At 42.3% G+C, this 22,966-nt stretch overlaps 2 protein-coding genes across 9 annotated transcripts in view; one reads left to right on the top strand and one right to left on the bottom strand.

The window, feature by feature from the left end:
• Window positions 1-226: 226 nt before the first annotated feature.
• The window catches only part of LOC148139747 (uncharacterized), a 126,843-nt gene continuing 104,103 nt past the window's right edge, over window positions 227-22,966 (top strand). For 3 of the 4 annotated variants that reach the window (XR_015753419.1, XM_087980254.1, XM_087980255.1), the window contains exon 1: window positions 227-546. Coding sequence is in view for 2 of the 4 variants with exons in the window: in XM_087980254.1 (XP_087836380.1) it covers window positions 507-546 (40 nt within the window). In the remaining 2 variants the exon portion in view is untranslated. Of the gene's footprint in view, window positions 547-2,833; window positions 9,348-22,966 lie in introns of those variants that run through there. The other variant, XR_015753420.1, reaches the window with a different exon arrangement.
• The window catches only part of LOC122540450 (tumor necrosis factor receptor superfamily member 5-like), a 210,596-nt gene continuing 200,072 nt past the window's right edge, over window positions 12,443-22,966 (bottom strand). For all 5 annotated transcript variants that reach the window (XM_087980251.1, XM_087980247.1, XM_087980248.1 and 2 more), the window contains 4 exons: window positions 18,431-18,606; window positions 17,666-17,691; window positions 16,410-16,506; window positions 12,443-13,924 (listed from right to left, as the gene is read on the bottom strand). In XM_087980251.1, coding sequence (XP_087836377.1) covers window positions 13,836-13,924; window positions 16,410-16,506; window positions 17,666-17,691; window positions 18,431-18,606 — 388 coding nt within the window. In that variant the 3' untranslated portion in view covers window positions 12,443-13,835. The remainder of the gene's footprint in view (window positions 13,925-16,409; window positions 16,507-17,665; window positions 17,692-18,430; window positions 18,607-22,966) is intronic.

Here is a 22,966-nt window from a genome sequence, read left to right on the forward strand (position 1 = left end):
CCGTGCTGACCTCCTGACGCCGGAGAAGATGGCGGGGGGGGAGGGGCTTCTTGTTCCTAGAAGGCGGGGCCAGGCTCCGGGGTCACGGGGGGGCCAGGCTGCAGGGTCACCGGGCGGGGCCAGGCTCCGGGGTCACAGGAGGCGGGGCCAGGCTCCGGGGTCACAGGAGGCGGGGCCAGGCTCCGGGGTCACAGGAGGCGGGGCCAGGCTCCGGGGTCAAAGGGGGGGCCAGGCTCCGCGGGTAAAAGGGGGGGCCAGGCTCCGCGGGTTGTCCGCGCCGTGGTGAGAGAAGAGGTCCTCTGAGGTAGGGACCGAGTCCCCAGGTGGCGGGGAAATGGCTCTCCGGGAGCGGGGTCGGATCCTCAGTGGACGAGGCCGAACCCACAAGGAGCCTGACCGTTTCCCGAGAGGGTGGGACCGAATCCCCACGGGCGGGGCGGGGCGGGGCGGCTCCGCTCCTCGGGGCATCGGCGGTTCTGAGCTCGGTGACAGTTGAGAATACGGCGATGTCGTCACGTTTCTCGGGGCCCGAAGGTGAATCGAACGGTAATCATGTCTTAATATCAAATATGTATAAAAATAAATATTATACCAGCGAAATCAGTCTTTGTAAATGTGCAATAAAACGAGAAACATTCCCGGCCTGACGGTGTGGTGTATTGGGGGAGGGTGTGGCGGCACGGTGGCACAGTGGTTAGCACTGCTGCCTCACAGCGCCAGAGACCCGGGTTCAATTCCCGCCTCAGGCGACTGACTGTGTGGAGTTTGCACGTTCTCCCCGTGTCTGCGTGGGTTTCCTCCGGGGGCTCCGGTTTCCTCCCACAGTCCAAAGATGTGCAGGGTCAGGTGAATTGGCCATACTAAATTGTCCGTAGTGTTAGATAAGGGGTAAATGTAGGGGTATGGGTGGGTTGCGCTTCGGCGGGTCGGTGTGGACTTGTTGGGCCGAAGGGCCTGTTTCCACACTGTAAAATAATCTAAAAAATGGTGTGTGGGGTTAAGGTTGGGGATAAGGATGGGGGTTGGGATTGGGATTGGGATTGGTTAGGGGAGAGGGTTGGGGCTGAGGGTTTGGGGGATGGGGATGGGGCTGGGGCTGGGGCTGGGGATGGGGCTGAGGGTTTGGGGGATGGGGATGGAGCTGGGGATGGGGCTGAGGGTTTGGGGGATGGGGATGGGGCTGAGGGTTTGGGGGATGGGGGATGGGGATGGGGTTGGATGTTGGGGTTAGTTGTGGGGTGGGGTGTTGAGTTGTGGGGGTGGGTCTGAGGGTTTGGTTAATGTTCTGAATCCACTGGCTATTTTTCAGAATGGGACTGGACCCAACATGTTAACTCTGTTTCTCTCTCCACAGCTGCTGCCAGAACTGCTGAGTTTCTTCAGAATTGATGATTTTGTTTCAGATTTTCAGTTCTGCTGATGTTTGTTTTAATTATTTGAGGATTTCATTAATTATTTGAGGGTTAATCCTATGGAGGTGTGAGATCGGGGTTAGTGTGCTGTGGCCAGCATTTCCTCACATTTTCTTACCAGTTTTGCAGACCTTTGCCAGTGTATAACAGTGACTTCTGGAACAGATAGAGAATGCCATAATCAACAAGTCAGCAATTGCTTGGGCCTTGGAGTATGTGTCTAGTTTATTTCTGATTTATTTCTTAGTGAAATGCCTTAACTAAGCAAAGTCAACCTGCCTGGTTTACTATTGAAAAAAGGCTTGGTTGTTAACAGTTGCATTCTCCTTGGCAATGTCTTGACCAATCACAATCTATTCATTAGATAATCAGCACTCTCCTCTTTTACTGTATAAATATCGTTTTCCCTTTATGTAGCATTTCTTGCTAATTGACTTGGTGAGTGCAAGCTAAAATGTTTTGAAAAATGTATTTTTTTCAGTAATGTTCAAGTCATTATTTGTCAAAGTCATTACTAGAGGGACAAACAGCCCGAGGAATTTGTAAAATCTCAGCCTTTGGATGCACAGTGACTGAAAGCCTTAGACTGTGAATTTTCCCCCAACCCCTTTGTGAAATCGTCCCCAACTTTATATACTTCCCTCCGTTTGTGTTCCTGGCCCTTGGAATGTGTCTATCTGCAACACTCTGTTGTGGAGAACTCATTATACCCAAGGATTTGGGACCAGAATTAGTCAGCTGGGAGAGGACTCTTTCCCCCATTCTACTTCAACATCAAATTCACCCAAAAGCCAAACTTCTGGCATTCAGTTCCAAGAAATTTTGTGGCTCACAAAGAATTTCTCCTTTTATAACATCTTCATTCCAGCTAAAACATCAAACTACAAGTCTAATACGGAAGAGAATAAAATAATTTCAAATTGTCACCGTACTGTTCATTCCTTCATCTGTATCAAATGTTTGTGTGTGTGAGCTGTTGTGTTTTAATACAAGAGACAGGAAGTTAGGAAACCTGCTTCGTAAACCTGCTGTTCTATTCAACGTGATCATGGCTGATCTTAGGCTTCAATTCCACCATCCTGCCAAGACTCCAAAAGAATGATGATTGTGAAAGAATTTTGTGGAGTGATGGTTTGGGAAAAGTTTGGATTATTTTGGAGGCTGAGAGATCAGCAAACAATCAGTCTGAGCACGCTGAATTATTTATCCCTCCCTTATCCAATACATCTTTAACTTCAAGTTAGTCATACAGAGGTCAATGAAATGTTTACCATATTCTGCAGAAAAAGGAGATAGTGAACCTCTTCAGAACAATCCTGAATTATTCACTTAATTAGCAGAACATTCACATAAACACCATGTACTTGCTTGGCTTATGGTGAGAAAGAATCCTCATCATTTGATCCTTTATATGCCCCCAGAATCTCAGCATTACTGCACTCTGCCCTGAATACTGCTGCACTGGGGAAGAGACAGTGACAGACTGCCTGGAATGTGTCAATGCGAAGAAGTGTGGAAAGAGATGCAGTCACTCTATTTATATGCTAACTCGTGGGATATCCATCAAGACAAATCATTATTTACAGGCATCAGGGTAATAAGTTAGCAAAGGACAGCCTTTGTCTGCAAGGAACATGCTGGTCTCCTACAATAAGAAGCTGTTGCAACTGTCACATTTCCTGGCCGAGAACACAGTGTTGAAGTTGCACATTTATTGCTGCATGATGATGGGGAATGACCACAATTTGGTGCCCTCCTGTCATTCCACATTGAGGGCTGGACTCTGTGTAAAACCGTTAGCTTATAAATATATCAGATGTTTTAGTTGAAACAAACTGTACTTTGACTGAAACTTAGTTGAAATGCAATGACATGATTTGAAAAATTAAATGTTCCAGCACCAAGCACAAAATGTTATTGAAAGTTTCATTACAGAATGTACTTCCTTGAAGGAATATATTGAGTGTGCACTGAATTAATTCAAGATGGAGGACTGGAAAAAGTTGTGGCTGTAAGAGCGGCTCCTTTTTTTGAGGTATTTTAGATGTTGGAGGTGATTTCCTCAAATTCCAGAAGCAGCAATCACTGTTTTGGAACTTTGAGAGGATGTGGTGTAAAATTCCAAGCAGTGGAATGTGGTGAAACGGTTAAAAATTATGTCCCAATACATGTGTGAATCTAACCGGAATGGAGGTGTTGCTTAGTCCCGTGTGAATCTTCTTATCTGTATGTAACCAGAATGGAATGTGTTTTTTAGCCTTGCTCTGCTGTTCACATGAATGTTTATATCTGGAAAAGAGTATATCAGCTGGAAAAGTCTCCAGTTCGGTGAGTCTGCTCCGGGGTTACATTTAACCGCCGAGCGTGGGTTGTTGGCAACCGCTCTACGAGAACTGACGGCTCCCAGTTCCGGTAACATGTAGAGTGAGTATAAGCCAGACCCGGGAGTCTGCTCCGGGGTTACGTTTAACCGCCGAGCGTGGGTTGTTGGCAACCGCTCTACGAGAACTGACGGCTCCCAGTTCCGGTAACATGTAGAGTGAGTATAAGCCAGACCCGCTGTACCTGGTTGTGGCGACGCTGCGGGGAATAAAAAGCTGAAGCATATTCTAGCAGACTCGCCTCTTGGTCGTTTGTTCTGTGTCAGACTACTCTCCTACAAACCTGACCTTGAGAATTTTTTAAAACAGAGGAGAAAGATCAAAACAACCACACGTTTAAAAGAAGGAAGGCAGACAAAAGGCATTGACCACATGGTCAGCGAGGGACAGAGAGAAAGAAATCTACACTGCTAATTGACATAACAGTGAATCTGCACAGTTACTGTCTTTGACTGTTTGAGTTCTTGTTTCCCTGGACATCGGACTGCATCTAAGAAAAATGCACAAACAGTGAAACTCACAGCTGACCTTGGAGGAACCTGTATGGGGTAGCTCACAGCACAGGAACAGATGAGTGCATAGCTTTTAACATGTAACCTTGCTGTAAGTCTATAGTAGTGAGTAGAGTAGTTTCTTTCTTAATTATATGTTTTATTGAGCTCTGTCTCTTGATTAAACTTTAAAACACAAACCAGGAGTACTAAGTTAGCCTGGAGCACTCTCTTTTAGATCAAAATGATGGTGGTATTTTCTGGGTCTGTAGATTGTGAAGGAGCAAATATGGCCTTTAGTAGAGTGATATGCTCTTCCTGTCGGATGTGGGAGTTTAGTGAGAGTTTCCATGTTACTGATGATTATGTCTACAGGAAGTGTCTTTGGTTGCAAATCTTATCAAAATGCATGGATCTGTTAGAGCGACAGAGGCAATGAGAAATTTACAGGAGCTGGGGGTGTGATGGATGGCATTATAGTAAGGGAGAAAAGCTGCAGATATAATCAGGTAGATGAGTTAACTCCAGGAAAGGAAGGAAGGGTAGGCAGGTAGTGCAGCAGTCTTCTGTGGCTATCTCCATTTCAAACAAGTATGCTGTTTTGGAAAATGTAGAGGGCGATGGACTCTCAGAGTGTAGCATGAACAGCCACGTTTTTAGTATCGAGACTGGCTCTAACGTAATGAGGGGTATGTCAGAGGCACTCACAGACTGAGGCCAGCAGCAAAAAATCAGAATGGTGTGTTGCCTCCTTGGTGGCAGGATCAAGGATGTCTCCGAGAGGATGCAAAATGTCCTCAAAGGGGAGAGGGACCAGCAGAAGGTCACTAAACGCATTGGAACTAATGACATAGGAAGGGAAAAGGATGTGATTCTGAAGGGAGAATATAGAAAGTTAGACAGGAACTTAAAAAGGAGGTCCTTGAGGGTAGTAATATCTAGATAATTCCCGATGCTATGAGTTAGTGAGGGTAGGAATAGGGGAATAGAGCAGATGAATGTGTGGCTGAGGAACTGGTGCAGGGGAGAAGGGTTCACATTTTTGGATCATTGGAATCTCTTCTGGGGTGGAAGTGGCCTGTACAAGAAGGATGGTTTACACCAGAATTGGAAGGGGACTATTATACAGGCAAGGAGATTTGCTAGAGCTGCTTGAGAGGATTTAAAATAGTAAGGTTGGTTTGGGGGGGGAGCATCTCAGGGAAATAGAGAGGAAAGAGATCAATCTGAGAGTGGTACAGTTGAGAAAAGGAGCGAGTCAAACAGTCAGAGCAGGCCGGAACAATGTAGAGAACAAGGTAGCACCAATAAATTAAGCTGCATTTACTTCAATGTAAGAGGCCTACCAGGGAAAGCAGGTGAACTCAGGGCATGGTTAGGGACATGGGACTGGGATATCACAGCAATTACAGAAACGTGACTCAGGGATGGACAGGACTAGCAGCTTAATGTTCCAGGATACAAATGCTCAGGGAAGGATCGAAAGGGGTCAAGAGAGGAGGGGAGTGGTGTTTTTGATAAGGGATAGCATTACTGCTATATTTGGGGAGGATATTCCTGGAAATACATCCAGGGAAATTACTTGGGTGGAACTGAGAAGTAAGAAAGGGATGATAATTTTATTTGGATTGTATTATAGACCCCCTAATAGTCAGTGGGAAATTGAGAAACAAATTTGAAAGGAGATTTCAATTATGTGTAAGAATAATAGTGTGGTTATGGTAGGGGATTTTAACTTCCAAACAAAGACTGGGACTGCCATAGTGTTAAGGGTTTAGATGGAGAGGAATTTGTTAAGTGTGTATAAGAAAATTTTCTGATTCAGTATGTGGATGTACCTACTAGGAGAGGTACAAAACTTGATCTACTCTTAGGAAATAAGACAGGTGACTGAGGTGTCATTGAGAGAGCACTTTGTGGCCAGCGACCATAAATCCATTAGTTTTAAAATTGTGATGGAAAAGGATAGACCAGATCTAAAAGTTGAAGTTCTAAATTGGAGACAGGCCAATTTTGATGGTATTAGGCAAGAATTTTCAAAAGCTGGTTGGGGGTAGATGTTCACAGGAAAAGGTACGGCTGGAAAATGGGAAGCCTTCAGAAATTAGATAATGAGAGATCAGAGACAGTATTTTCCTGTTAGGGTGAAAGGAAAGGCTGGTAGGTGGAGGGAGTGCTGGATGATGAGAGAAATTGAGGGTTTGGTTAAGAGAAAGAAGGAAACGTATGTCAGGTATAGACAACAGAGATCAAGTGAATCTTAAGAGTATAAACACAATAGGAGTATACATAAGAGGGAAATCAAGAGGGCAAAAATGGGATGTGAGATAGCTTTGGCACTGGATTCTGGAGAAGTACCATACGATTGGAAAACTGTGACGCCCCCATTCAAAAAGGGCTGAAGCCAAAACTCGAGATTGATTAGCCTAACATCTAATATTAGAAAAGTATTGGAATCAATTGTTAAGGAAGTAATAGCAGAACACTTGGAAAATCATAATCTAATGAAGCAGAGTCAATGTGGCTTCATGAAAGATAAATTGTACCTGACTAATTTATTACAGTTTTTCAAGAAAGTCTCAACCAGAATGGAGACAGGAGAACCAGCAGATGGGTTATATTTGCACTTCCAAAAGGTGTTCAACAAGGTATCTCATAAAAGATAAAGTCATAAGAGCCCCTGGTGTTGGATGTAGTATATTGGCAAGGACAGGAAGTAGCAAGTGGGGAGAAGGGGTTCTTTTTCAGGTTGGCGACCCATGACCAGTGAGGTTCCAAAGGGATCAGTGCTGGAACTGCAACTGTTTACAATACTTATTAATAACTTGGAGGTAGAAAGTGAATGTATTGTAGCCAACATTGCAGATGACACTTAACTAGGTGGAAAGACAGGTTGTGAAAGTGATACTAATAGTTTAAAGACAGATATTGCTATGTTTAGTAAATGGAATATAATGTGGGAAAATGCAAGGTAGTTTAATTTGGAAGGGAGAACAAAAGAACAGAGTTTTACTTACATGAAGAAAAACTGCAGAAAGCTGCAGTCAAAGGGTCTTAGGTATACTTGTGCACGAAACACAGAACATTTGTTTTCTTTCACTCTCCATAAATTCTGCCAGACCTGCTGAGTTTCTGTAGCAATTTCTGGTTTTGTTTCAGATTTCTAAATCCTGTTCTTTTAATTGCTTTATGAGAAAACCCAAGTCATGCAGTACCTGTATCCCAGGGGAGACCTTATTGAACCCCATATAAGGTCCTGTGGGCACTAAACTAGGTGGATATGAAAAGGTTGCTTCCTCTTGAGGGAGAATCAAGAGCCAGGGGTCAAAGTTTAAAATCAAGTGTTTGACAATTTAAGACAGATGTAACAGGAAAGACATGATGGAGTCATAGCGATGTGCAGCACAGAAACAGATCCTAAATTAATCAAGTCCCATTTGCCTGCCCTTGATTATGAATCTTTGGAATTCCCTTCCTCAAAAGGCAGTGGACACAGAATCTTTAAAATTTTTTTAGGCAGAGGTAGACCAAGAGAAAGTAAGATTTTTGAGGTTCTGCAGGAGGTTAAAATCAGTTGGACCATGAAGGGTGAAGTGACTTACTCATGTTTCTTATTTGTAGATTCATATGAACAAGTAGTAGGACACTGACTCCATCAAACCTGCACCACTATTTAAATAAAGTCAGGCTATTGATTTTGACCTGATTATAACCTCAAATCACATGCCTGCCTACTCCTGATAACCTTTCAACTCTTTCTGGATGATGATAAATAGAAACCCAGTCTTGGGAACACAAATGCTTATGGCAATGTTTTGAAGAAGAGAAGCGTTTTCTGTTAGCTAATGTTCATCCTTAATCAGCATCACAACAACAAAGCGATTAACTTGTCATCATCATATGGTTCTTTGTGTGAGATGGATTATGCAAATGGCTGCTGTATCCCTACTTCAAAAACATCTTCATGAGCTGCACCTGGTTGATGCTGTGGTACAGAGACATGAAGTATTCTTTTATTACTCAAAACAGGAATACTAACTATCTTCATCATAATTGATGTTTCTAGCAAAGTTTTCAGATGTTGGTTTCATTTGGACCTTAATGCAAAATAATGATCTCTGAGGCAGGGAATATCTTTGAGCAAATGTCTTTGATATGGCATTGTCTTTTTTTTTAAAAACTTAGAGGTCCCATTAATCAATGAGAAGTAGTGGTGTAGTTTACTGCGTCAAACCTCTATCACACATGTCCTAACTTGCACCAAGTCTAGTTCATCCATGAACTTTATTTTCACTCACCTACCTTGGTTCAACAGCATTGATCCTGAGGGGTCAAGTGAGAGATAAGAATAGCCTATCTTCGTAAGAGGATAGCAAGTATGTAATGATTACATTAGAAAAGCCCATAGTGTGGTAGGAATTGGAAGACACAAAGAATTCTATTTCCTCTGATGCAAGGCCAGAGCTGAAAAATGGGCTTACCAGCAATGAATGGAAAACAGAGTGTGAATCTGAGAGAAGGGAGGCCGGGATACAATGGAGCACACAGAACTCCCAAGGATAACTTGGGGCTTGTACACAGGTTTGAGACAAAACCTCAAACCAGTTGGTAACAGTTAACAGGTCTTCAGTGGAACTCCAGGACATGTAACTGCAGTAACTCTGTGGTTAAACTCCTGAAGCTTTGCACTTTCTGACCGATCAGAACATTAGATATCACTAACTGGTATATAATTATAAATTTATGCATTCATTTTACAATATAACATTAAAAGGAAAACATGTTAACTTTTTATTGTCTTCACAGGGCATATGTTCAGCTTTAAATAAGTTTATTCTGGTTAGCTGTCGTAAAGCTGTATTTTCTATGAAGCTGTTCAGACTCTAAACAGCCAGGTTTAAACATTGAACATATGATGTACAACCAAGGCGAGTGATAGCTAAGTTGTTCACCCAAAATGGGATATGTAACTGCATTTTTTGTATAAGAGCCATGACTATTGTAACTTGGATAAATTTTAAGTGCTCCTCATATGCATGTGAATAAACCACTTACATCTTGGACTCAGACTGCTAAGTTTCTAATCTGTTATTTCACACTGTTCACTGGACTTTCAATACTGCAAACTCTTACTTTTAAGTTTTTCCATGAATAACACCTTCTGCACCTGTTATCTCACTTCTACTCAGGTTCCTGCGTTACTCCAATTCTGATCTCTTTGTCATGACAATATAGGGAGAAAACAGGAGCAGGTCCTGAATTGGATGACCAGTCAGCATCATATTAAATGGTAGAGCAGGCTTGAAGAATGAATGACCAACTGCTCCTATTCTCTATGTTTCCACAACTGACTTTTATCATTCCATCACTGGTGGCTGTGCCTTCAGCTGCCAAGAGTGGATACACTGGATTTTACTCTGTCAGTTTCTCTCTATACAGTATATGGCAGTTAGAAGTGGGGTTTGGTAAGCTCAGTTGGCTGGATGCTGGTCTGTGATATATAGTGACACCAACAGCATGGGTTCAATTCTCCACGTTGACTGAAGTCATCATGAAGGACTGTCCTTCGTAACCTCACAACTTGCCAAAGGTGTTGTGATCCTCAAGTTAAACCAGTTCTTGCTCTTTATGAGAGTAATCCTTGAGTCTATTAAGACTATGGGAACCCTCCCTTTACTTAGAAATGCCTCCATATTTAAAGATTAAAGTTACAAAATACATTTATTATCAAATATACAAGCTAATGGGTTTTACACGGTTTCCCGCACCTCACCAAACAATGGCAGGAGGATCTTAGAAGTCCCTTCCTATTAAGCTTGCACAGTGCCTGCTCTGAACTTTCATGTCTCCCTCAGCACATAGTCCTGGACCTTGGAATGTGCAAGCCTGCAACATTCAGTCATCCATATCTCTCTATTCTGACCATTAAACAAGTTTTGGGCTGATCAAAGAACACCTTTCACAGAGTTGAAGCTCCTCCAGCAGCAGTTAATGTTTGTATCATGTCCTTTGATTCTCCTAAGTATGCTCTGCTTGCACACAATGTCAGCTAATGTCATTCACTCATTCCTTTGGCTCTCAACGATACTGTCTAAAAATGATCATTGTTGAGGAGCAGAATGTGCAGTCACTGTGCCTGATGACTTGTGTCTAAAGTATACAGCAAATTAGAACATATGGACATGGTTCTTTGCACATTCCGCTTGAATATAAATTCACAGGCTGACAGGCACACACCAATGATGTCAGTGATAGGGGAAATCTTACATGTGCCAATGGTCGCAGTATGAACTGAGTGCGTGTGCTCCTGTTCCTGGTGTTTGTATGGTTGTTGTAACAGTGGGAATAAAAACAGCACTTTCAGATAATCCTCCGAACTAAACATATTAATATTCACATATTAAGATTGCTTCAACAAATCAATTTTTGGGAATACAGAGGAACCTTGATTTTCTGAACAAAATACACCCAGCCCATGTCATTCGGATAATCGAGGTTCCTCCGTATACTATATACATACATATATATATATATAATACAAATCAGGGTCTTATAAGTTGCTTTCTTTCTCTTCCTTTCAACTCTGCTTCAGTTCTTTGTTATTGACACAATGTTGTTTGCGATTTTCGAGAAGATTGTTGCTCAGATTGAGGTTCAGGTTGTAAGTTTGCTCAGAGCTGGAAGGTTTGTTTTCAGACGTTTTGTCACTATACTAGATTACATCATCAGTGAGCCTCTTGTGAAGTGCGGGTGTTATGTCCCACTTTCTAATTATGTGTCTTGGTCTCTTAAAGGTGTGTGATATCATTCCCAGTTCTTTTTCTCAGAGGATGGTAGATGGGGTCTAAATCGATGTGTTTATTGATGGAGTTCCGGTTAGAATGCCAGGCTTCTAGGAATTCCCCTGTGTGTCTCTGTTTAGTCTGTCCTAGGATGGATGTGTTGTCCCTCCCATCAAAGTGGTGTCCTCCTTCATCTGTATGTAAGGATACTAGTGATAGTGCGTCATGTCTTTTGGTGCCTAGTTGGTGTTCATGTATCCTGGTGGCTAGCTTTTTGCCTGTCCAATGTAGTGTTTGTTAAAGTCCTTGCATGGTATTTTGTAAATGATATTTGTTTTGCTGGTTGTTTGTATAGACGTTCCCTTTCAATCACTCATTGAGAATTTGTCCTCTCAATGTCTTTAAAGGTACGTTTACTTAAGAACGAATGTAGCTGCATATGGAGGCAGTTCAGAGGAGATTCCCTTGATTAATTCCAGCAATGAGAGTTTGTCCTGTGAAGCGAGATTGAGCAGTTAGCCCAATATCTTCTGGCGTTTAGAAGATTGAGAAGTGATCTAATTGAGGTACATAAGAAATTAAAGGCAATTGACAAAGTATGTGCATAAAGGATGGTTTTCTCATGTGGGGCAATCCAGCACGAGAAATCATAGTTTTAGGGTAAGGGGTAATGGATTGAAAACAAAGATGAGGAGAAATTACTTCTCTCAAAGGGTCATAAGCCTGTGGAATTCACTCCTCCAGAGTGTGGTGGATGCTGGGACACTGAATAAATTAAAGGAGGAAATGGACAGAGTTTTAATAGTAAGGGGTTGAAGGGTTATGGAGAGCGGGCATGAAAATAGAGTTGAGGCTGAGATCATATTAAATGGTGGAGTTGGTTCGAGGAGCTGAATTGCCTAATCCTGCTCCTGGTTAGATTAGATTAGATTAGATTAGATTACTTACAGTGTGGAAACAGGCCCTTCGGCCCAACAAGTCCACACCGCCCCGCCGAAGCGCAACCCACCCATACCCCTACATTTACCCCTTACCTAACGCTACGGGCAATTTAGCATGGCCAATTCACCTGACCTGCACATCTTTGGACCGTGGGAGGAAACCGGAGCACCCGGAGGAAACCCATGCAGACACGGGGAGAACGTGCAAACTCCACACAGTCAGTCGCCTGAGGCGGGAATTGAACCCGGTTCTTATGTTCCCATTCTTCCTCGAACAAGGATTTTGCAGAGAAAGGTGAATGGAAGATAGCTGGCTGTTACTGGAGACTTTCTCCTGCACCACTCAGAAAACAGAAGTTTTGAAACTTTCTTTTTGCAGGTTTGGTGGTTCTCTGCTCCACTGGTCACACACAATCCACAGTCACTCAGTCAGGAGCCAATTAAGAGATTTTTCCTTTAATTCAGAAACATCAACTCCATGGTGCCTGCTTACACAATATATATTCTTGAAACAATGAGTTGTACAAAATGTATTCCAGTAGACATGATTTACAACACTTTGCACAATATCCTTGCTTTAAAGCAGTCCACATTCCAAAAATACAGGCAATAAAAAGATGTGGTCCTTACAAAGTGAGTAGCTCTCTTATCAATAGTTATAACTTTATCTATTAATACATATTATTAATGCATGGTTAAGTTTTCAAAAGAAACTCAAGTTTGTCTCCTGACCTGCAAGATGCTGGGGTTGACAAGTCCTTGTAATCTTCAAATTCTGAGGGCAGACTTTTACCCACTGAGGAAAGGTAGCTTGTCCATCCTCTGCTCTGATCTTTTAGAATTTGTTGACAACGGATTCAAGTCGAGCTGGCAGATGCTCAAGACTCCAAATGTGCTGAATCTGAATGTGTTCCCATATGTTTGACATCAGATATGAGTTTTATGTCAATTCATCTTTACATTCCAGACCTTCCACTCAAATGCATTAAGGTGATGAAGGAAAGGATAAAATTGACAGTCTTCAAATGTTCAACAATTACATTTTAGAGAAATAACAACCACCAACTAACAGCCTATTGTTTTTCCTCTGATCTCATGGTCTGCATTTCTCACTCAGGATGATAGTGTTCAAGCTATTTTACGTGTTGGATTTGAATTATGGTTCAGGGCTGGTTATGTTTCACAGGTAGAACTCGAATCACACAAAGGTCTAAAGTGTTGAATATTTGAAATGGTAAAACAAGCTACATCTGCTAAATTTTGTAAACAATCTTTCTGCCTTGAAGTAGTTCAGATTTCATTAATCCATAGTTTCAAGGTGCAGCACATATCTTTTATCATTTTACCTCTTCCATCTAGAAGGTCAAGGGCAGCAGATTCCTGGGAACACAATCACTTTCAAGTTCCCTTTAAAGCCACTCACCATCCTGACTTGGAAATATATCATTGTTCATTCACTGTCACTGGGTCAAACTCCTGGAACTCCCTCTCTCATGTTATTGTGGGTCAATCCATAGCAGGGGGCTGCAGTGGTTCAAAAAGGCAGCTCACTTCCACATTTACAAAGGCAGCTGTGGATGGGCAATAATTTCTGGTCAGCCAGTGACCTCCACGTCCCACAAATCAATATAAAAACATTGACTGATTTAATTATATCAAAGAATGTCAAGTTGCATCAATTAGGAGAGAGTTAATTTTGCTGTATTTCCATGTTAATTCATTTTGACATTCCCCCTCTGTCCTCTTATACTGACTGTAGAAAAACAATTTTGAACCTGACAAGTAAGGTGCATAGATGAGTCAAACCAAGAATTGCGAAAATGACTGTCTATTTCTGGGTATCTGTAATGTCTTGGACATGTGGTGAATTAGTATCTGCTGAATTTTGACTCCCTTTTCCTGAATCACAAGAACTGCCTGAAGAAGAAAACAAAGAGAGATAAGTCACTTTTAGAATTACTGTTCATCCATACGAAATGATAAACAGACTGTTCATTTAGACTCAAGACCATATGTTCGGGAAAGGAACATAATTAATAATGGACTCTGTTTGCTTGTGGCTGCACAGTCTTAAAGCAAAGGGCAGCTCCTTTAAGACAATGCAGCGAGTAATCATGTGACAAATCCATACCCACACTTGAAATGACAACACTCTAGTCATTCATAAGCAAGTGCAAATTTTAATTAACAAGCTTATCATGGTTCAAAACAACTGAATCTGGATTTCTCATCACTATTGCTGTGGATAAAATATTTAAAAATTGTTTACTTTCACATGTAAACATTAGTATTTATCAGAACATGTAAATACAGCTGCCAGGGGAAGGTGCAGTATTATACGGTCACATTCTGCTGTTTAGTGATGGGTAAGTGTTTTTGTGGAAAACAATTCTTCACTATAAAAAGCCTCAGAGACAGAAAAAAACCCCTCTCCTTATTTCTATCTTAAAAGGAAGACCTTTTCTTTTTAAACTGTGTTCCCTTGTACTGGTCTCTTCCACACTATCCACCCTATCCCAGTCTTCTGGGGTTCTTATATGTTTCAGTCAGACTTTTCTCATTCTTCTTAACTCGAGTTGACATAAGGCTCTTCCTTGCCCACCTTTCTTAATATGACAAGCCCTTCATTCTTGGAATGAGTTGCGTGAACCCTCTCTGAACTACTCCAAAAGCATATCCTTTTTCAAATAAGGAGAGCAAACCTGTACCAGATGTGCTCTCAGCAAGGCCCTGTCCAGCTGCAGGAAAAGCTATCAACTTTTATATCCCAATCACTTTGCAATAAGTGGCAATATTCCATTTGCCTTCACAACAATTTTCTGTACTTGCATATTAACATTTTGTGACTGATGTACAAGACATGCAGAACCATGACTTATATTTGTGGTCAGCAAAGTTTTGGAAAGAATTCTGAGGGATAGGATTTATGACTATTTGGCAAAATATAGTGTGATTTAAGGCAGTCAGCATGGCTTTGTGAGGGGCAGGTGTATATGGAATTCAGCAAGGCATTTGATAGGATTCCCCATGGTAGGCTCATTCATAAAGTCAGGAAGTATGGGATACAGGGAGATCTGACTATCTGGATTCAGAATTGGCTGGCTGATAGAAGGCAGAGAGTGGTTGTAGATGGAAAGTATTCTGCCTGGAGGACAGTGTTGAGTGGGGTCCCACAGAGCTCTGTTCTTGGGATTCTGCTCTTTGTAGTTTTTATAAATGACTTGGATTAGGAGATTGAGGGGTGGGTTAGTAAATTTGCAGATGACATAAAGGTTGGAGGTGTCATCGATAGTATAGAGGGCTACTGCAGGCTGCAATGCGACATAGACAGGATGCAGAGCTGGGCTGAGAAATGGCAGATGGAGTTCAACCTGGATAAATGCGAATGGTGCATTGTGGAAGGTCGAACCCGAATGCTGAATATAGGATTAAAGACAGGATTCTTGGAGAACAGAGGGATCTGGGTGTGCAAGTACATAGATCCCTCAAAGTTGCCACCCAAGTGGATAGGGTTATTCAGAAAGCATATGGTGTTTTGGCTTTCATTAACAGTGGGAGTGGGTTTAAGAACCGTGAGGTTTTGCTGCAGCTCTACAAGTCCCTGGTGAGACCACACTTGGAATATTGTGTCCAGTTCTGGTTGCCCTACTGTAGAAAAGATACAGAGGCTTTGGAGAGGGTACAAAGAAGGTTTACCAGGATGCTGCCTGGACTGGAGAGCTTGCCTTATTAAGAAAGGTTGAATAAGCTTGGACTTTTCTCTCTGGAGAGACGGAGGAAGAGAGGAGACCTGATCGAGGTGTACAAAATAATGAGAGGAATAGATAGAGTCAATAGCCAGAGACTTTTCCCCAGGGCAGGATCGACTGGTACAAGAAGTCATAGTTTGAAGATATTAGGAGGAAGGTATAAAGGAAACGTTAGAGATAGGTTCTTTACACAGACAGTTGTGAATGCATGGAATGCGTTGCCAGCTCTGGTGGTGGAAGCAGAGTCATTGGGGATATTTAAGCGGCTGCTGGACAATGACATGGATAGCAGTGAGTTGAGGGGTGCGTCGGTTAAGTTACTATATTTTACATTAGGATTAAATCTCGGCACAACATCGTGGGCCAAAGGGCCTGTTCTGTGCTTTACTTTGCTATGTTCAATGTATTACCATTTATATAATATATGCTTTTCTATTCTCACTGCCAAAGTTGACAAGTTCACATTTATCCATATCAGACTCCATCCGCCAAGTGTTTGTTTACTCTTCTATTTATTTTTGTGGCCTGTTTACTTCTACTTTCAACTAATTTTTCCTTCTATCTTGATGTCTTCAGCAAATTTACCTTTTACAAATGTAGTCCATTTATCCAAACATGGATACAATCTCAGAATCTCAGAGAAATGTACTTACTATTGCATTCTAACAATGTTATGCCTGGTTGGTCATTGTCTGATGTTGCAGCTTGGCTCTTGAAAAGACCTTCACTTTCTGGTACGGAACTGTGTTCCTAATATGAAAAAAATAAATATTTAAGTGCGCGAATTATATTAAAAGTAACAGTATAGTTGTCTTGAGTTTGACATTGTAATTGTGACACTAAAGCAGGTCATTTATTCTTTGCTCTGTATTATTACTATTGTTAGCTTAGGAGCCACTGAAAATAGCCCTGGAAACTATGAAGTTTCCAGCCTGGGGAGCTACTGTTTGATCACTTCTTATTTCTTCACTGTACCAATCAACTGGTAATCCCTCTGCTTGCATCCTTCCTCATAAACTGAAGCATCCATACGTGACCGATGTTCGCCATGGTTCTACACTGTCAATTTTGATTTGACGACTTTTAACGTTTTACCATTCCTTCATTAGCACAGTTGAGAAGGCTCAATCTGGACAACACAAAAAAACTTCAAGTTGCTCTTCTGCATAATAGACAGACTTCTTTAATCACTTTTTATGGCCCCATCATTGTATCTTGGTAGTAGGACAACATAGATATCTTTGTATGCTCCAACTCCCTATAATTCATTTCAGTCATAGAATCCTGAAAGTGTGAAAGCAGGCCATTTGGCCCATTGAATCCATTGAACCTCTGAAGAGCATCTATCCCTCTACCCTATCGGTACAACCTTGCAATTCCAATTGCTAGTCCACCTAGCCTGCACATCCTTGGATGCAATGGGCAATTGTATTATTGCCAATCCATCGAATCTGCACATCTTTGGATTGTGGGAGGAAACTGGAGTACTCGGAGGAAACCCACATAGTCACAGGGAGAGTGTGCAAACTCCACAGACAGTCACCCAAGGGTGGAATCAAACCTCAGTCCCTGAAGTTGTGAGGCAGCAGTGCTGACCACTGAGCCACCATGCTGCCCCGAATATCCTAATCTGTCCATAAACACTAAAACTCTTCACATTTGTTATACAGAGATTTTATATTAATCCAGCCATGCTTAATGTCTGTACTGTTTGATGCTTTGCTGCCTTGCAATTCACGCAATGCTACATTAATTTCAGATATCTTTGAGAATCAAGCTGTTGGACAGCTTTGCAGGAAACAGTTCTAAACATGAGTTCAGAATTACATTGGAATGTGAGAAATATTTACAGCTTTCAGATAATATGATTTTATGCATATGATAATAAGTGTTAGAAATATATATTTACCTTGCGATCTGATAATCTGTTGGGATCTGTCAATAAAAGAAGAAGAAAGAAATGACACTATGAATGAGATTAATTCCATGTTTGCTTGATCTTTCCAGTTTTTACTGTTCAGAAAATGGCAGGTATTTTTGTTAGCAAAAGAAACACTGGCCTCAATTTAAACCCACCCTCTGTTGTTCAGTGTAAATGGTGGCAAGGGTGAAAATTAGGCCCAATCAACACCACAGCCAGAGGCAGTGTCACGCCTGCCTGACACCATCTCCTCTTTCAGAGTTTGAAATCAACTGAGGCTCTGACTTCAGGCAGGTGGAGCTCACCAATTCTTTAGATTTAAAGGCCACAACTTTAAACTGTTAACAGACAGAGATAATAAACAAGTTAGGGAGACACCTGTAATGCTGCAAAGTTTTAATAAATTACTTCAGTAAGAACTCCTTGTGGGCCAGGAGAAACAGGAATGCTCCCCCGCTCCACCAACCCTCCAGGATTTGCAAGGAATCCTTGCATCTACCAAAGCCTGATTTCCCTCGATCAATATAAAACCTTCCCCTCTCATCTGCATTTGCCCATAATCCCCCCCAGACCCGTGAGCCCACGAATTGTTGGATAGTGTTTTATGATTTCCTTGTGGTGACCACCTGCTGTTACACAGGAGTTTGATGGCAGGACAATTGTTGGAAATAAGGAAACTTATGTGCAATTTGACTGATCTGGAGAACTGTACACAAACTGGATGATGTATAGTAAATCAAAGGAATTACACACCTGAGGCACGCCTTTTCTTTCTCCTCCATATAAAATACAAAAACCCTCCAAAGAGCACAACCAAAATCGTGAAAACTGCCATAAGAATAATAGTGAGCAGATTACTCTCCTCTTCACACTCTGCATCACTCGTAGAGGTTCCTTGTCTGACCTGCTTCTGTTTGTGCTTTTCACATCTGGGTAAGATGTAAAAATAAAATCAACAGAAATATCACAATTGTTTTTGTATGTACAATTAGAATGATGTTCTGAGGATCTGGGTTTGAGTTCTGTCACAGCAGATGGTGGATTTGAATTTAAATAAATTGAATTAAGAATCTAATGATGACCATGAATCCACCGTCAATTAGAGTCATAGAGATGTACAGCATGGAAGCAGACTCTTCGGTCCAACCCGTCCAGATATCCCAACCCAATCTAGTCCCACCTGCCAGCACCCGGCCCGTCTCCCTCCAAATCCTTCCTATTCATATCCCCATCCAGAAGCCTTTTAAATGTTGCAATTGTACCAGCCTCCACCACATCCTCTGGCAGCTCATTCCATATACGCATCACCCTCTGTGTGAAAGAGTTGCCCCTTGGGTCTCTTTTATATCTTTCCCCTCGCACCCTAAACCTATGCCCTCTAGTTCTGGATTCCCCAACCCCAGGGAAAAGACTTTGCCTATTTATCCTATCCATGCCCCTCATGATTTTGGAAACCACTATAAGGTCGTCCCTCAACCTCCAATGCTCCAAGGAAAACAGCCCCAGCCTGTTCGGCCTCTCCTTATAGCTCAAATCCTCCAACCCTGGCAACATTCTTGTAAATCTTTTCTGAACCCTTTCAAGTTTCACAACATCTTGCCAATAGGAAGGAGACCAGAATTGCATGCAATATTCCAACAGTGGCCTAACCAGTGACCTGTATAGCCGCAACATGACCTCCCAACTCGTGTACTCAATACTCTGACCAATAAAAGAAAGCATACCAAACGCCTTTTTCACTATCCTATTTACCTGCGACTCCACTTTCAAGGAGCAATGAACCTGCACTCCAAGGTTTCTTTGTTCAGCAACACTCTCTAGGACCTTACCATTAAGTGTATAAATCCTGCTAAGATTTGCCTTCCCAAAATGCTGCACCTCGCATTTATCTGAATTAAAGTCCACCTGCCACTTCTCAGCCCATTGGCCCATCTGGTCAAGATTCTGTTGTAATCTGAGATAACCTTCTTTGCTGTCCATTATACCTCCAAATTCGGTGTCATCTGCACACTTACTAACTGTACCACTTATACTCATATCCAAATAATTTATGTAAATGTCAAAAAGTAGAGGACCCAGCACCGATCCTTGTGGCACTCCACTTGTCACAGGCCTCTACTCAGAAAAACACCCATCCACCGCCACCCTCAGTTCTGTATCCAAATGGCTAATTCTCCCTGTATTCAGTGAGATCTAACCTTGCTAACCACTCTCCCATGGGGAATCTTGTTGAATGTCTTACTGAAGTCCATATCGATCACATCTACCACTCTGCCCTCATCAATCCTCTATTACTTCTTCAAAAAACTCAATCAAGTTTGTGAGACATGATTTCCCACGCACAAAGCCATGTTGACTATCCCTAATCCATCCTTGCCTTTCCAATATACCAACCACTACAGCGGACAGCTGAAACTGACAACCGGAAGCGGCAGGGACAGACCACTATAAACACCGGAGGAAACATCAAAGAAGCGCTTCGCAGGAGGCTCCCAAGCACTGATGATGTCGCCTAGCCAGGGGACGAAACTTTTGCAACAAAAACTTCCAGCTCAGCGAACAGAACCACAACAATGAGCACCCGAGCTACAAATCTTCGCACAAACTTTTCCAAATACATTTACATCCTGTCCCTCAGGATTCTCTCCAACAACTTGCCCACCACCGACGTCAGGCTCACTGGTCTATAGTTCCCTGGCTTGTCCTTACCACCCTTCTTAAACACTGGCACCACTTTAGCCAACCTCCAGTCTTCCAAATATCTCAGCAGGAGGCCCAGCAATCACTTCCCTAGCTTCCCACAGAGTTCTAGGATACACCTGATTAGATCCTGGGGATTTATCCACCTTTACCCATTTCAAGACATCTAGCACTTCCTCCTCTGTAATAAGGCCATTTTTCAAGGTGTCACCATCTATTTCCACAGTAAGTACTGATGCAAAATACTCATTTAGTATCTCCCCCATTTTCTCCGGCTCCACACAAAGGCTGTCTTGCTGATCTTTGAGGGGCCCTATTCTCTCCCTAGTTACCCTTTTGTCCTTTATGTACTAGTAAAAACCCTTTGGATTCTCCTTAATTCTATTTGCCAAAGCTATCTCATGTCCCCATTTTGCCGTCCCGATTTCCCTATTAAGTATACTCCTACTGCCTTTATAGTCTTCTGAGGATTCCCTCGATCTATCCTGTCTATACCTTACATATGCTTCCTTCTTTTTCTTAACCAAACCCTCAATTTCTTTAGTCATCCAGCATTCCCTACACCTACCAGCCTTTTGTTTCACCCAAACAGGAATATACATTCTCTGGATTCTCGTTACCTCATTTCTGAAGGCTTCCCACTTTTCAGCTGTCCCTTTACCTGTGAACATCTGCCCCCAATCAGCTTTTGAAAGTTCTTGCCTAATACCGGTAAAATTGGCCTTTCTCCAATTTAGAACTTCAACTTTTAGATCTGGTCTATCCTTTTCCACTCCTATTTTAAATCTAATGGAATTATGGTCATTGGCCCCAAAGTGCTCCCCCACTGACACCTCAGTCACCTGCCCTGCCTTACTTCCCAAGAGTAGGTCACGTTTCGCACCTTCTCTAGTAGGTACATCCACATATTGAATCAGAAAATGTTCTTGTAATCATTTAACAAACTCCTCTCTCCATCTAAATCCTTAACACTATGGCAGTCCCATTCTATGTTTGGAAAGTTAAAATCCCCTACCATTACCACCCTATTATTCTTACAGATAGCTGAGATCTCATTACAAGTTTGTTTCTCAATTTCCCTCTGACTATTGGGGGGGTCTATAATACAATCCCAATAAGGTGATCATCCCTTTCTTATTTCTCAGTTCCACCCAAATAACGTCCTTGGATGTATTTCCAGGAATATCCACCCTCAGCACAGCTGTAATGCTATCCCTTATCAAAAACGCCACTCCCCCTCCTCTCTTGCCTCCCTTTCTATCCTTCCTGTAGCATTTGTATCCTGAAACATTAAGCTGCCAGTCCTGCCCATCCCTGAGCCATGTTTCTGTAATTGCCATGATACCCCAGTCCCATGTTCCTAACCATGCCGAGTTCATCTGCCTTCCCAGTTAGGCCCCTTGCATTAATATAAATGCATTTTAATTTATTAGTCCTACCTTGTCCCTGCCTGCCCTGACTGTTTGACTCACTTCTGTTCTAAACTGTACCAGTCTCAGATTGATCTCTTTCCTCACTATTCCCTGGGTTCCACCCCCCCACCTTACTAATTTAAATCCTCCTGAGCAGCTCTAGCAAATCTCCCTGCCAGTACATTAGTCCCCTTCCAATTTAGGTGCTATCCGTTCTTCTTGTACAGATCATTTCTACCCCAAAAAAGAGATTCCAATGATCCAAAAATGTGCATCCTTCTCCCAAACACCAGCTCCTCAGCCATGCTTGCATCTGCTCTGTCCTCCTATACTCGTAGCACCGCGAGTATTCCAGATATTACTACTCTCGAGGACCTCCTTTTTAAATTCCTGCCTAACTCTCTGTAATCACCCTTCAGAATCTCAACCTTTTCCCTTCCTATGTCGTTGGTTCCAATGTAGACAACGACCTTTTGCTGGCCCCTCTCCCCCTTGAGAACATTCTGCACCCTCTCTGAGACATCCTTGATCCTGGTACCAGGGAAGCAACACACCATTATGATTTTTCGCTGCTGGCTACAGAAACATCGGTCTGAACCTCGGACTAGAGAATCCCCTAACACAATTTATCTCTTGAACCCATCGTACCCCTCACTGCATTAGAGCCAGTCTCAATACCAGAAACCTGGCTGTTCATGCTACATTCCCCTGAGAATCCATCACCACCTACATTTTCCAAAACAGCATACTTGTTTGAACATACCTGCACCAGGTGCCCACCTCTCTTACCTTTCCTGGAGTTAACCCATCTATGTGACTGTATCTGAGACTTTCCCCCCTTCCTATAACTGCCATCCATCACATTCTGTTGGTGTTGCAAATTCCTCATTGCTTCGATCTGTCTCTCCATTCGGTCCGATAAGATTCGCAACCAACAGCATTTATTGCAGATGTAATCTGCAGTAATCCTTAAGCTCTCTTTAAACTCCCACATCTGACAAGAAGCACATATCACTCTACTAAAGGCCATTTTTGCTCCTTCATAATCTCCAGACCCAGAAAATAACACCGTCTTATTCCTCTACAAAACACTGCCCCAGGTTAGATTAATAGTTACGGCTTATATTTTAAGTTTAATCAAGAGACATATCTCAAAAAACATATAATCAAGAAAGAA

The sequence above is a fragment of the Chiloscyllium plagiosum genome, unplaced genomic scaffold (genome assembly GCF_037043375.1).
Source record: "Chiloscyllium plagiosum isolate Xiang-an unplaced genomic scaffold, Cpla_swu_hap1 HiC_scaffold_37, whole genome shotgun sequence".
Classification (NCBI taxonomy): domain Eukaryota; kingdom Metazoa; phylum Chordata; class Chondrichthyes; order Orectolobiformes; family Hemiscylliidae; genus Chiloscyllium; species Chiloscyllium plagiosum.